Raw genomic sequence first — 11,798 nt, 5'->3', positions numbered from 1 at the left:
TTTGCGAGGACAGCACAGCTTTCAAGGACAGCACAGCTTGCGAGGACAGCACAGCTTGCGAGGACAGCTCATGTAGAGAGGACAGCTCAAGTTGAGAGGACAGCTCAACTTGAAGGACAGCTGAACTTGAGAGGACAGCCTTACTTGAGAGGACACCTCAACTTGAGAGGACAGCTCAACTTGAGAGGACAGCTCAACTTGACAGCTGAACTTGAGAGGAGAGCTCAACTTGAGAGGACAGATCAACTTGAGAGGACAATTCAACGAGAGGACAGCTCAACTTGAGAGGTCAGCTGAACTTACGAGGGCAGCTCAACTTGAGACGACAGCAGAGCTAGCGAGGACAGCACAGCTTGCGAGGACAACACAGCATGCAAGGACAGCACAGCTTGCGATGACAGCAAAGCTTGCGAGGACAGCACGGCTTGCGAGGACAGCACGACTTGCGAGGACAGCTTGGCTTGCGCGGACAGCATGGCTTGCGAGGACAGCCGGCTTGCGAGGACAGCACAACTTGCGAGGACAGCATGGCTTGCGAGGACAGCACGGCTTGTGAGGACAGCACGGCTTGCGAGGATAGCACGGCTTGCGAGGACAGCACAGCTTGCGAGGACAGCACGGCTTGCGAGGACAGCAAGGCTTGCGAGGAGAGCACAGCTTGCGCGGACAGTACAGCTTTCGAGGACGGCAGAGCTTGCGAGGACAGCTCAACTTGAGAGGACAGCTCAACTTGAGAGGACAGTTTAACTTGACAGCTCAACTTGAGAGGACTGCTCAACTTGAGAGGACAGATCAACTTGAAAGGACAACTCAACTTGAGAGGACAGCGCAACTTGGGAGGGCAGCTGAACTTAAGAGGGCAGCTCAACTTGAGACGACAGCAGAGCTAGCGACGACAGCACAGCTTGCGAGGACAACACAGCATGCAAGGAGAGCACAGCAAAGCTTACAAGGACAGCATGGCTTGCGAGGACAGCACGGCTTGCAAGGACAGCACGCCTTGCGAGGACAGAATGGCTTGCAAGGACAGCACGGCTAGTGAGGAGAGAACGGCTTGCGAGGACAGCACAGGTTGCAAGGACAGCACAGATTGCGAGGACAGCAAAGCTTCCGAGAACAGCACAGCTTGCGAGGACAGCACAGTTTGCGAGAACAGCACAGCTTGCCAGGACAGGACAGCTTGCAAGGACAGCACAGCTTGCGAGCACAGCACAACTTGCGAGGAAAGCACAGCTTGTGAGGACAGCACAGCTTTCAAGGACAGCACAGCTTGCGAGGACAGCACAGCTTGCGAGGACAGCACGGCTTGCGAGGACAGCTGAGACAGCTCAACTTTCGAGGACAGCACAACTTGAGAGGACACCTCAACTTGAGAGGACAGCTCAACTTCAGAGGATAGCTCCGGTTGAGAGGACTGCTCAACTTGAGAAGACAGCTCAACTTGAGAGGACAGCACAGCTTGCGAGGACAGCACAGCTCTTGAGGACAGCACAGCTTGCGAGGACAGCACAGCTTGCGAGGACAGCACGGCTTGTGAGGACAGCTGAACTTGAGAGGGCAGGTCAACTTGAGACGACAGCACAGCTTGCGAGGACAGCACAGCTTGCGAAGACTGCACAGCTTGCGAGGACAGCACAGCTTGCAAGGACAGCAAAGCTTGCAAGGAAAGTACGGCTTGCGAAGACAGCATGGCTTGCGAGGACAGCATTGCTTGTGAGGACGGCACGGCTTGCGAGGAGAGAACGGCTTGGGAGGACAGCACAGGTTGCGAGGACAGCACAGGTTGCGAGGACAGCACAGCTTCCAAGGACAGCACAGCTTGCGAGGACTGCAAAGCTTGCGAGGACAGCACAGTTTGCGAGGACAGCACAGCTTGCGAGGACAGCACAGCTTGCGAGGAAGGCACAGCTTGCGAGGACAGCACAGCTTGCGAGGACAGCACAGCTTGCGAGGAAAGCACTGGTTGCGAGGACTGCTCAGCTTGAGAGGACAGTTCAACTTGAGAAGACAGCTCAACTTGAGAGGACAGCTCAACTTGAGAGGACAGCTCAACTTGAGAGGACAGCTCAAGTTGTGAGGACAGCTCAACTTGAGAGGACAGCTCAACTTGAGAGGACAGCTCAACTTGAGAGGACAGCTCAACTTGAGAGGACAGCTCAACTTGAGAGGACAGCTCAGCTTGAGAGGACAGCTCAACTTGAGCAGACAGCTCAACTTGAGTGGACAGCTCAACTTGAGAAGACAGATCAACTTGAGGGGACAGCACTACTTAAGAGGAAAGCACTACTTGAGAGGAAAGCACAACTTGCGAGGACAGCAAAGCTGGCGAGGACAGCACAGCTTGCAAGGACAGCACGGCTTGCGAGGACAGCACGGCTTGCGAGGATAGCACGGCTTGCGAGCACAGCACGGCTTGTAAGGACAGCACAGCTTGCGAGGACCACACGGCTTGCGAGGACAGCACGGCTTGAGAGGACAGCACAGCTTGCGAAGACAGCACAGCTTGCGAGGACAGCTCAATTTTAGAGGACAGCTCAACTTGAGAGGACAGCTCAACTTGAGAGGAAAGCTCAACTTGACAGCTCAACTTGAGAGGACAGCTCAACTTCAGAGGACAGCTCAACTTGAGACGACAGCTCAACTTGAGATGGCAGCTGAACTTGAGAGGGCAGCTCAACTTGAGACGACAGCACAGCTTGCGAGGACAGCACAGCTTGCGAGGACAGCACAGCTTGCGACGACAGCACAGCTTGCGAGGACAGCACAGCTTGCGAGGACAGCACAGCTTGCGAGGGCAACAGAGCTTGCGAGGAAAGCAGAGGTTGCGAGGACAGCTCAGCTTGAGATAACAGCTAAACTTGAGAGGACCGTTCAACTTGAGCGGACTGTACGACTTGAGAAGATAGCACAACTTGCGAGGACAGCAAAGCTTGCGAGAACAGCAAAGCTTGCGAGGACAGCAAAGCGTGAGAGGTCAGCACGGCTTCTGAGGACAGCATGGCTAGCGAGGACCTCACGGCTTGCGAGGACAGCAGAGGTTGGGAGGACAGCTTAGCTTGCGATGACAGCACAGCTTGCGAGGACAGCTCAACCTGAGAGGACTGCTCAACTTGAGAGGACAGCTCAACTTGAGAGGACAGCACAACTTGTGAGGACAGCACATCTAGAGAGGACTGCTCATCGAGAGAGGACAGCTCAACTTGAGAGGACAGCTCAACTTGAGAGGACAGCTCAACTTGAGAGGACAGCTCATCTTGATACGACAGCTCAACTTGAGAGGACAGCTCAACTTGAGAGGACAGCTCAACTTGAGAGGACAGCACAACTTGAGAGGACAGCACAGCTTCCGAGGACAGGAAAGCTTGCCAGGAAAGCAAAGCTTGCGAGGACAGCACGGATTGCGATGACAGCACGGCTTGCGAAGACAGCACGGCTTCCGATGACAGCATAGCTTGCGAGAACAGCACGGCTTGCGAGAACAGCACAGATTGTGAGGACGGGTCAGCTTGCGAGGAAAGCACAGCTTGCGAGGACAGCACAGCTTGCGAGGAAAGCACAGCTTGCGAAGGGCAGCACAGTTTTCGAGGACAGCACAGCTTGCGAGGACAGCACAGCTTGCAAGGACAGCACAGCTTGCGAGGACAGTTCAACTTGAGAGGACAGCTCAACATGAGAGGACAGCTCAGCTTGAGAGGACAGCTCAACTTGAGCAGACAGCTCAACTTGAGTGGACAGCTCAACTTGAGAAGACAGCTCAACTTGAGGGGACTGCACTACTTAAGAGGAAAGCACTACTTGAGAGGAAAGCACAACTTGCGAGGACAGCAAAGCTGACGAGGACAGCACAGCTTGCAAGGACAGCACGGCATGCGAGGACAGCACGGCTTGCAAGGACAGCACAGCTTGTGAGGACAGCACAGCTTGCGAGGACAGCACAGCTTGCAAGGACAGCACAGCTTGCGAGGACAGCACAGCTTGCGAGGACAGCACAGCTTGCGAGGAATGCACAGGTTGCGAGGACAGCTCAGCTTGAGAGGACAGCTCAACTTGAGAGGACAGCTCAACTTGAGCGGACTGCTCAACTTGAGAGGAAAGCTCAACTTGAGAGGACAGCTCAACTTCAGAGGACAGCCCAACTTGAGAGGACAGCTCAACTTGAGAGGACAGCTCAACTTGAGAGGGCAGCTGAACTTGAGAGGGCAGCTCAACTTGAGGCGACAGCACAGCTTGCGAGGACAGCACAGCTTGCGAGGACAGCACATTTTGCAAGGACAGCACAGTTTGCGAGGACAGCACAGCTTGCGAGGACAGCACAGCTTGCGAGGAGAGAACGGCTTGCGAGGACAGCACAGGTTGCGAGGACAGCACAGGTTGCAAGGACAGCACAGCTTCCAAGGACAGCAAAGCTTGTGAGGACAGCACAGCTTGTGAGGACAGCACAGCTTGCGAGGACAGCGCAGCTTGCGAGGACAGCACAGCTTGCGAGGACAGCACAGCTTGCGAGGACAGCACAGCTTGCGAGGACAGCACAGCTTGCGAGGACAGCTCAGATTGAGAGGACAGCTCAACTTGAGAGGACAGCTCAACTTGAGCAGACTGCTCAACTTGAGAGGAAAGCTCAACTTGAGAGGACAGCTCAATTTGAGAGAACAGCTCAACTTGAGAGGACAGCTCCACTTGAGAGGACTGCACAACTTGAGAAGACAGCACAATTTGCGAGGACAGCAAAGCTTGCTAGGACAGCAAAGTTTGCGAGGGCAGAACAGCTTGCGAGGACAGTACGGCTTCTGAGTACAGCACGGCTAGCGAGGACAGCACGACTTGCGATGACAGCAGAGGTTGGGAGGACAGCTCAGCTTGCGTGGACAGCAGAGCTTGCGAGGACAGCACAGCTTGCGAGGACGGCACGGCTTGCGAGGACAGCACGGCTTGCGAGGACAGCACAGCTTGCGAGGACAGCACGGCTTGCGAGGACAGCACAGCTTGCGAGGACAGCACAGCTTGCGAGCACAGCTCAACTTGAGAGGACAGCTCAACTTGAGAGGACAGCTCAATTTGAGAGGACAGCTCAACTTGAGAGTACAGCTCAACTTGACAGCTCAATTTGAGAGCACAGGTGAACTTGAGAGGACAGCTCAACTTGAGAGGACAGCTCAACTTGAGAGGGCAGCTGAACTTGAGAGGGCAGCTCAACTTGAGACGACAGCACAGCTTGCGAGGACAGCACAGCTTGCGAGGACAGCACAGCTTGCGAGGACAGCACAGCTTGCGAGGACAGCACAGCTTGCGAGGACAGCACAGCTTGCGAGGACAGCACAGCTTGCGAGGAGAGAACGGCTTGCTAGGACAGTACAGGTTGCAAGGACAGCACAGGTTGCAAGGACAGCACAGCTTCCAAGGACAGCACAGCTTGCGAGGACAGCACAGCTTGCGAGGGCAGCACAGCTTGCGAGGACAGCACAGCTTGCGAGGACAGCACAGCTTGCGAGGACAGCACAGCTTGCGAGGACAGCACAGCTTGCGAGGACAGCACGGCTTGCGAGGAAAGCACAGGTTGCGAAGACAGCTCAGCTTGAGAGGACAGCTCAACTTGGGAGGACAGCTCAACTTGAGCGGACTGCTCAACTTGAGAGGAAAGCTCAACTTGAGAGGACAGCTCAACTTGAGAGAACAGCTCAACTTGAGAGGACAGCTCAACTTGAGAGGACTGCACAACTTGAGAAGACAGCACAATTTGCGAAGACAGCTAAACTTGCTATGTCAGCAATGTTTGCGAGGACAGCACAGCTTGCGAGGACAGCACGGCATCTGAGGACAGCATGGCTAGCGAGGACAGCACGTCTTGCGAGGGCAGCAGAGGTTGGGAGGACAGCTCAGCTTGCGTGGACAGCACAGCTTGCGAGGACAGCACAGCTTGCGAGGACAGCACTGCTTGCGAGGACAGCACAGCTTGCAGGGACAGCACAGCTTGCGAGGACAGCACAGCTTGCGAGGACATTACAGCTTGTGAGGACAGCTCAACTTGAGAGGACAGCTCAACTTCAGAGGACAACTCAACATGAGGGGACAGTTCAACTTGAGAGGACTGCCAACTTGAGAAGACAGCACAACTTGCGAGGACAGAAAAGCTTGCGAGAACAGCAAAGCTTGCGAGGACAGCAAAGCATGCGAGGACAGCATGGCTTCTGAGGACAGCACGGCTAGCGAGGACAGCACGGCTTGCGAGCACAGCAGAGGCTGGAAGGACAGTTTAGCTTGCAAGGACAGCACACCTTGCGAGAACAGCTTAACTTGAGAGAGCTGCTCAACTTGAGAGGACAGCTCAACTTGAGAAGACAGCTTTACTTGAGAGGACAGCTCAACCTGAGGACAGCTCAACTTGAGAGGACAGCTCAAATTGAGAGGACAGCTCATCTAGAGAGGACAGGTCATCTAGAGAGGACAGCTCAACTTGAGAAGAGAGCTCAACTTGAGAGGACAGCTCAACTTGAGAGGTCAGCTCAACTTGAGAGGACAGGTCAACTTGAGAGGACAGCTCAAGTAGAGAGGGCAGCTCAACTTGAGAGGACAGCTCAACTTGAGAGGACAGCTCAACTTGAGAGGACAGCTCAACTTGCGAGGACAGCTCGAGAGGACAGCTCATCTTGAAAGGACAGATCTACTTGAGAGGACAGCTCTACTTGAGAGGACAGCTCAACTTGAGAGGACAGCACAACTTGAGAGGACAGCACAGCTTCCGAGGACAGCAAAGCTTGCGAGGAAAGCAAAGCTTGCGAGGACAGCATGGCTTGCGATGACAGCACGGCTTGCAAAGACAGCACGGCTTTCGATAACAGCACAGCTTGCGAGAACAGCATGGCTTGCGAGGACAGCACAGCTTGCGAGGATGGCTCAGCTTGCGAGGAAAGCACAGCTTGCGAGGACAGCACGGCTTGCGAGGACAGTTCAACTTGAGAGGACAGCTCAACTTGAGAGGACAGCTCAGCTTGAGAGGACAGCTCAACTTGAGCAGACAGCTCAACTTGAGTGGACAGCTCAACTTGAGAAGACAGCTCAACTTGAGGGGACAGCTCAACTTGAGAGGACAGCTCAACTTGAGAGGACAGCTCAACTTGAGAGGACAGCTCAACTTGAGAGGACAGCTCAACGTCACAGCTCAACTTGAGAGGACAGCTCAACTTGGGAGGACAGCTCAACTTGAGAGGACTGCTCAACTTGAGAGGACAGCTCAACTTGAGAGGGGAACTGAACTTGAGAGGGCAGCTCAACTTGAGACGACAGCACAGCTTGCGAGGACAGCACAGCTTGCGAGGACACCACAGCTTGCGAGGACAGCACAGCTTGCGAGGACAGCACAGCTTGCGAGGACAGCACAGCTTGCGAGGAGAGAACGGCTTGTGAGGACAGCACAGGTTGCGAGGACAGCACAGGTTGCGAGGACAGCACAGCTTCCAAGGACAGCACAGCTTGCGAGGACAGCATAGCTTTCGAGGACAGCACAGTTTGCGAGGACAGCACAGCTTGCGAGGACAGCACAGCTTGCGAGGACAGCACAGCTTGCGAGGACAGCACAGCTTGCGAGGACAGCACAGCTTGCAAAGACAGCACAGCTTGCGAGGAAAGCACAGGTTGCGAGGACCCCTCAGCTTGAGCGGACTGCTCAACTTGAGAGGAAAGCTCAACTTGAGAAGACAGCTGAACTTGAGAGAACAGCTCAACTTGAGAGGACAGCTCAACTTGAGAGGACTGCACAACTTGAGAAGACAGCACAATTTGCGAGGACAGCAAAGCTTGCTAGGACAGCAAAGTTTGCGAGGACAGCACAGCTTGCGAGGACAGCACGGCTTCTGAGGACAGCACGGCTAGCGAGGACGGCACGACTTGCGAGGACAGCAGAGGTTGGGAGGACAGCTCAGCTTGCGAGGACAGCACGGCTTGTGAGGACAGCACAGCTTGTGAGGACAGCACAGCTTGTGAGGACAGCACTGCTTGTGAGGACAGCACAGCTTGCAGGGACAGCACAGATTGCGAGGACAGCACAGCTTGCGAGGACATTACAGCTTGTGAGGACAGCTCAACTTGAGAGGACAACTCAACATGAGAGGACAGCTCGACTTGAGAGGACTGCACAACTTGAGAAGACAGCACACCTTGAGAAGACAGCAAAGCTTGCGAGAACAGCAAAGCTTGCGAGGACAGCAAAGCTTACGAGGACAGCATGGCTTCTGACGACAGCACGGCTAGCGAGGACAGCACGGCTTGCGAGGACAACAGAGGTTGGGAGGACAGTTTAGCTTGCAAGGACAGCACAGCTTGCGAGGACAGTTTAACTTGAGAGGACTGCTCAAGTTGAGAGGACAGCTCAACTTGAGAAGACAGCTTTACTTGAGAGGACAGCTCAACCTGAGAGGACAGCTCGAGAGGACAGCTCAACTTGTGAGGACAGCTCATCTAGAGTGGACAGCTCTACTTGAGAAGAGAGCTCAACTTGAGAGGACAGCTCAACTTGAGAGGTCAGCTCAACTTGAGCGGTCAGCTCAACTTGAGAGTAAGTTCAACTTGAGAGGACAGCTCAACTTGAGAGGACAGCACAGCTTGTGAGGATAGCACAGCTTGCGAGGACAGCACAGTTTGCGAGTACAGCACAGCTTGCGAGGACAGCACAGCTTGCGAGGACAGCACAGCTTGCGAGGACAGCACAGCTTGCGAGGACAGCACAGCTTGCGAGGACGGCACAGCTTGCGAGGACAGCACAGCTTGCGAGGACAGCTCTACTTGAGAGGACAGCCCAACTTGAGAGGACAGCTCAACTTAAGAAGACAGCTTTACCTGAGAGGACAGCTCAACCTGAGAGGACAGCTCAATTTGAGAGGACAGCTCAACTTGAGAGGACAGCTCAATTTGAGAGGACAGCTCAACTTGAGAGGACAGCTCATCTAGAGAGGACAGCTCAACTTGAGAGGACAGCTCAACTTGAGAGGACAGCTCAACTTGAGAGGACAGCTCAACTTGCGAGGACAGCACAGCTTGTGAGGATAGCTCTACTTGAGAGGACAGCTCAACTTGAGAAGACAGCTCAACTTAAGAAGGCAGCTTTACTTGAGAGGACAGCTCAACCTGAGAGGACAGCTCAATTTGAGAGGACAGCTCAACTTGAGAGGACAGCTCATCTAGAGAGGACAGCTCAACTTAAGAAGTCATCTTTACTTGAGAGTACAGCTCAACTTGAGAGGACAGCACAGCTTGCGAGGACAGCACAGCTTGTGAGGACAGCTCTACTTGAGAGGACAGCTCAACTTGAGAGGACAGCTCAACTTGCGAGGACAGCTCTACTTGAGAGGACAGCTCAACTTGAGAGGACAGCTCAACTTAAGAAGACAGCTTTACTTGAGAGGACAGCTCAACCTGAGAGGACAGCTCAATGTGAGAGGACAGCTCAACTTGAGAGGACAGCACAACTTGAGAGGACAGCACAACTTGCGAGGACAGCACAACTTGCGAGGACAGCACAGCTTGCGAGGACAGCAAAGCTCGCAAGGACAGCACAGCTTGCGAGGACAGCATGGCTTGCGAGGACAGCACGGCTTGCGAGGACGGCACCGCTTGCGAGGTCTGCATGGCTTGCGAGGACAGCACGGCTTGCGAAGCAGCACAGGTTGTGAGGACAGCCCAGCTTGCGAGGACAGCACAGCTTGCGAGGACTTCACAGTTTGCGAGGACAGTACAGCTAGCGCGGACAGCACAGCTTGGAAGGACAGCAGAGCTTGCGAGGACAGCTCAACTTGAGAGGACTGCTCAACTGGAGAGGACAGCTCAACTTGAGAGGACAGCACAACTTGAAAGGACAGCACAACTTGAGAGGACAGCTCAACTTGAGAGGACAGCTCAACATGAGAGGACAGCTCAACTTGAGAGGACAGCTCAACTTGAGAGGACAGCTCAACTTGAGAGGACAGCACTACTTGAGAGGACAGCTCAACTTGCGAGGACAGCACAGCTTGCGAGGACAGCACAGCTTCCGAGGACAGCACAGGTTGCGAGGACAGCACAGCTTGCGAGGACAGCAAAGCTTGCGAGGACAGCACGGCTTCTGAGGACAGCACGGCTAGCGAGGACAGCACGGCTTGCGAGGACAACAGAGGTTGGGAGGACAGTTTAGCTTGCAAGGACAGCACAGCTTGCGAGGACAGCTTAACTTGAGAGGACTGCTCAAGTTGAGAGGACAGCTCAACTTGAGAAGACAGCTTTACTTGAGAGGACAGCTCAAACTGAGAGGACAGCTCGAGAGGACAGCTCAACTTGTGAGGACAGCTCATCTAGAGTGGACAGCTCAACTTGAGAAGAGAGCTCATTTTGAGAGGACAGCTCAACTTGAGAGGTCAGCTCAACTTGAGAGGACAGCTCAACTTGAGAGGACAGCTCAAGTAGAGAGGACAGCTCAAGTTGAGAGGATAGCTCAACTTGAGAGGACAGCTCAATTTGAGAGGACAGCTCAACTTGAGAGGACAGCTCATCTAGAGAGGACAGCTCAACTTGAGAGGACAGCTCAACTTGAGAGGACGGCTCAACTTGCGAGGACAGCACAGCTTGTGAGGACAGCTCTACTTGAGAGGACAGCTCAACTTGAGAAGACAGCTCAACTTAAGAAGGCAGCTTTACTTGAGAGGACAGCTCAACCTGAGAGGACAGCTCAATTTGAGAGGACAGCTCAACTTGAGAGGACAGCACATCTAGAGAGGACAGCTCAACTTAAGAAGACATCTTTACTTGAGAGGACAGCTCAACTTGAGAGGACAGCACAGCTTGCGAGGACAGCACAGCTTGTGAGGACAGCTCTACTTGAGAGGACAGCTCAACTTGAGAGGACAGCTCAACTTGCGAGGACAGCTCTACTTGAGAGGACAGCTCAACTTGAGAGGACAGCTCAACTTAAGAAGACAGCTTTACTTGAGAGGATAGCTCAACCTGAGAGGACAGCTCAATTTGAGAGGACAGCTCAACTTGAGAGGACAGCACAACTTGAGAGGACAGCACAACTTGCGAGGACAGCACAACTTGCGAGGACAGCACAGCTTGCGAGGACAGCAAAGCTCGCAAGGACAGCACAGCTTGCGAGGACAGCATGACAGCATGGCTTGCGAGGACATCACGGCTTGCGAGGACGGCACCGCTTGCGAGGTCTGCATGGCTTGCGAGGACAGCACGGCTTACGAAGCAGCACAGGTTGTGAGGACAACACAGCTTGCGAGGACAGCACAGCTTGCGAGGACAGTACAGCTTGCGCGGACAGCACAGCTTGGAAGGACAGCAGAGCTTGCGAGGACAGCTCAACTTGAGAGGACTGCTCAACTGGAGAGGACTGCTCAACTGGAGAGGACAGCTCAACTTGAGAGGACAGCTCAACTTGAGAGGACTGCTCAACTGGAGAGGACTGCTCAACTTGAGAGGACAGCTCAACTTGAGAGGACAGCTCAACTTGAGAGGACAGCACTACTTGAGAGGACAGCTCAACTTGCTAGGACAGCACAGCTTGCGAGGACAGCACAGGTTGCGAGGACAGCACAGGTTGCGAGGACAGCACAGCTTGCGAGGACAGCACAGCTTGCGAGGACATCACAGCTTGCGAGGACAGTACAGCTTGCGTGGACAGCACAGCTTGGAAGGACAGCAGAGCTTGCGAGGACAGCTCAACTTGAGAGGACTGCTCAACTGGAGAGGACAGCTCAACTTGAGAGGACAGCTCAACTTGAGAGGACAGCACAACTTGAGAGGACAGCACAACTTGAGAGGACAGCTCA

General features: G+C 54.2%; 1 protein-coding gene across 1 annotated transcript; it reads left to right on the top strand.

Moving 5' to 3' along the window:
- Window positions 1-527: 527 nt before the first annotated feature.
- Window positions 528-11,126, top strand: LOC124587788. Its single transcript, XM_047131464.1, has 12 exons — window positions 528-669; window positions 905-2,415; window positions 2,498-2,973; window positions 3,506-4,778; window positions 4,834-6,006; window positions 6,286-6,540; window positions 6,837-7,430; window positions 7,521-8,276; window positions 8,350-8,513; window positions 8,567-9,423; window positions 9,513-10,141; window positions 10,191-11,126. Exons 1-12 carry the CDS (start codon window positions 528-530, stop codon window positions 11,124-11,126), a joined length of 8,766 nt encoding a protein of 2,921 aa, XP_046987420.1.
- Window positions 11,127-11,798: the final 672 nt, after the last annotated feature.

Source organism: Schistocerca americana, unplaced genomic scaffold, assembly GCF_021461395.2.
Source record: "Schistocerca americana isolate TAMUIC-IGC-003095 unplaced genomic scaffold, iqSchAmer2.1 HiC_scaffold_622, whole genome shotgun sequence".
NCBI classification, from domain to species: Eukaryota; Metazoa; Arthropoda; class Insecta; order Orthoptera; family Acrididae; genus Schistocerca; species Schistocerca americana.
The sequence above is the reverse complement of the archived record's forward strand: the minus strand, read 5'-3'. Positions and strand labels throughout refer to the sequence as shown.

Excerpts from the sequence above, each read along its gene's own strand:
- LOC124587788 (XM_047131464.1), top strand. The coding sequence starts at position 528 with ATGGCTTGCGAGGACAGCACGGCTTGTGAGGACAGCACGGCTTGCGAG. Across the intron at positions 2,974-3,505 it reads AGGACAGCAAAGCGTGAGAG|CTTGCGAGGAAAGCACAGCT; the intron begins GTCAGCACGGCT and ends AGGACGGGTCAG. Across the intron at positions 8,277-8,349 it reads GGCTTGCGAGGACAACAGAG|TTGAGAGGACAGCTCAACTT; the intron begins GTTGGGAGGACA and ends GGACTGCTCAAG.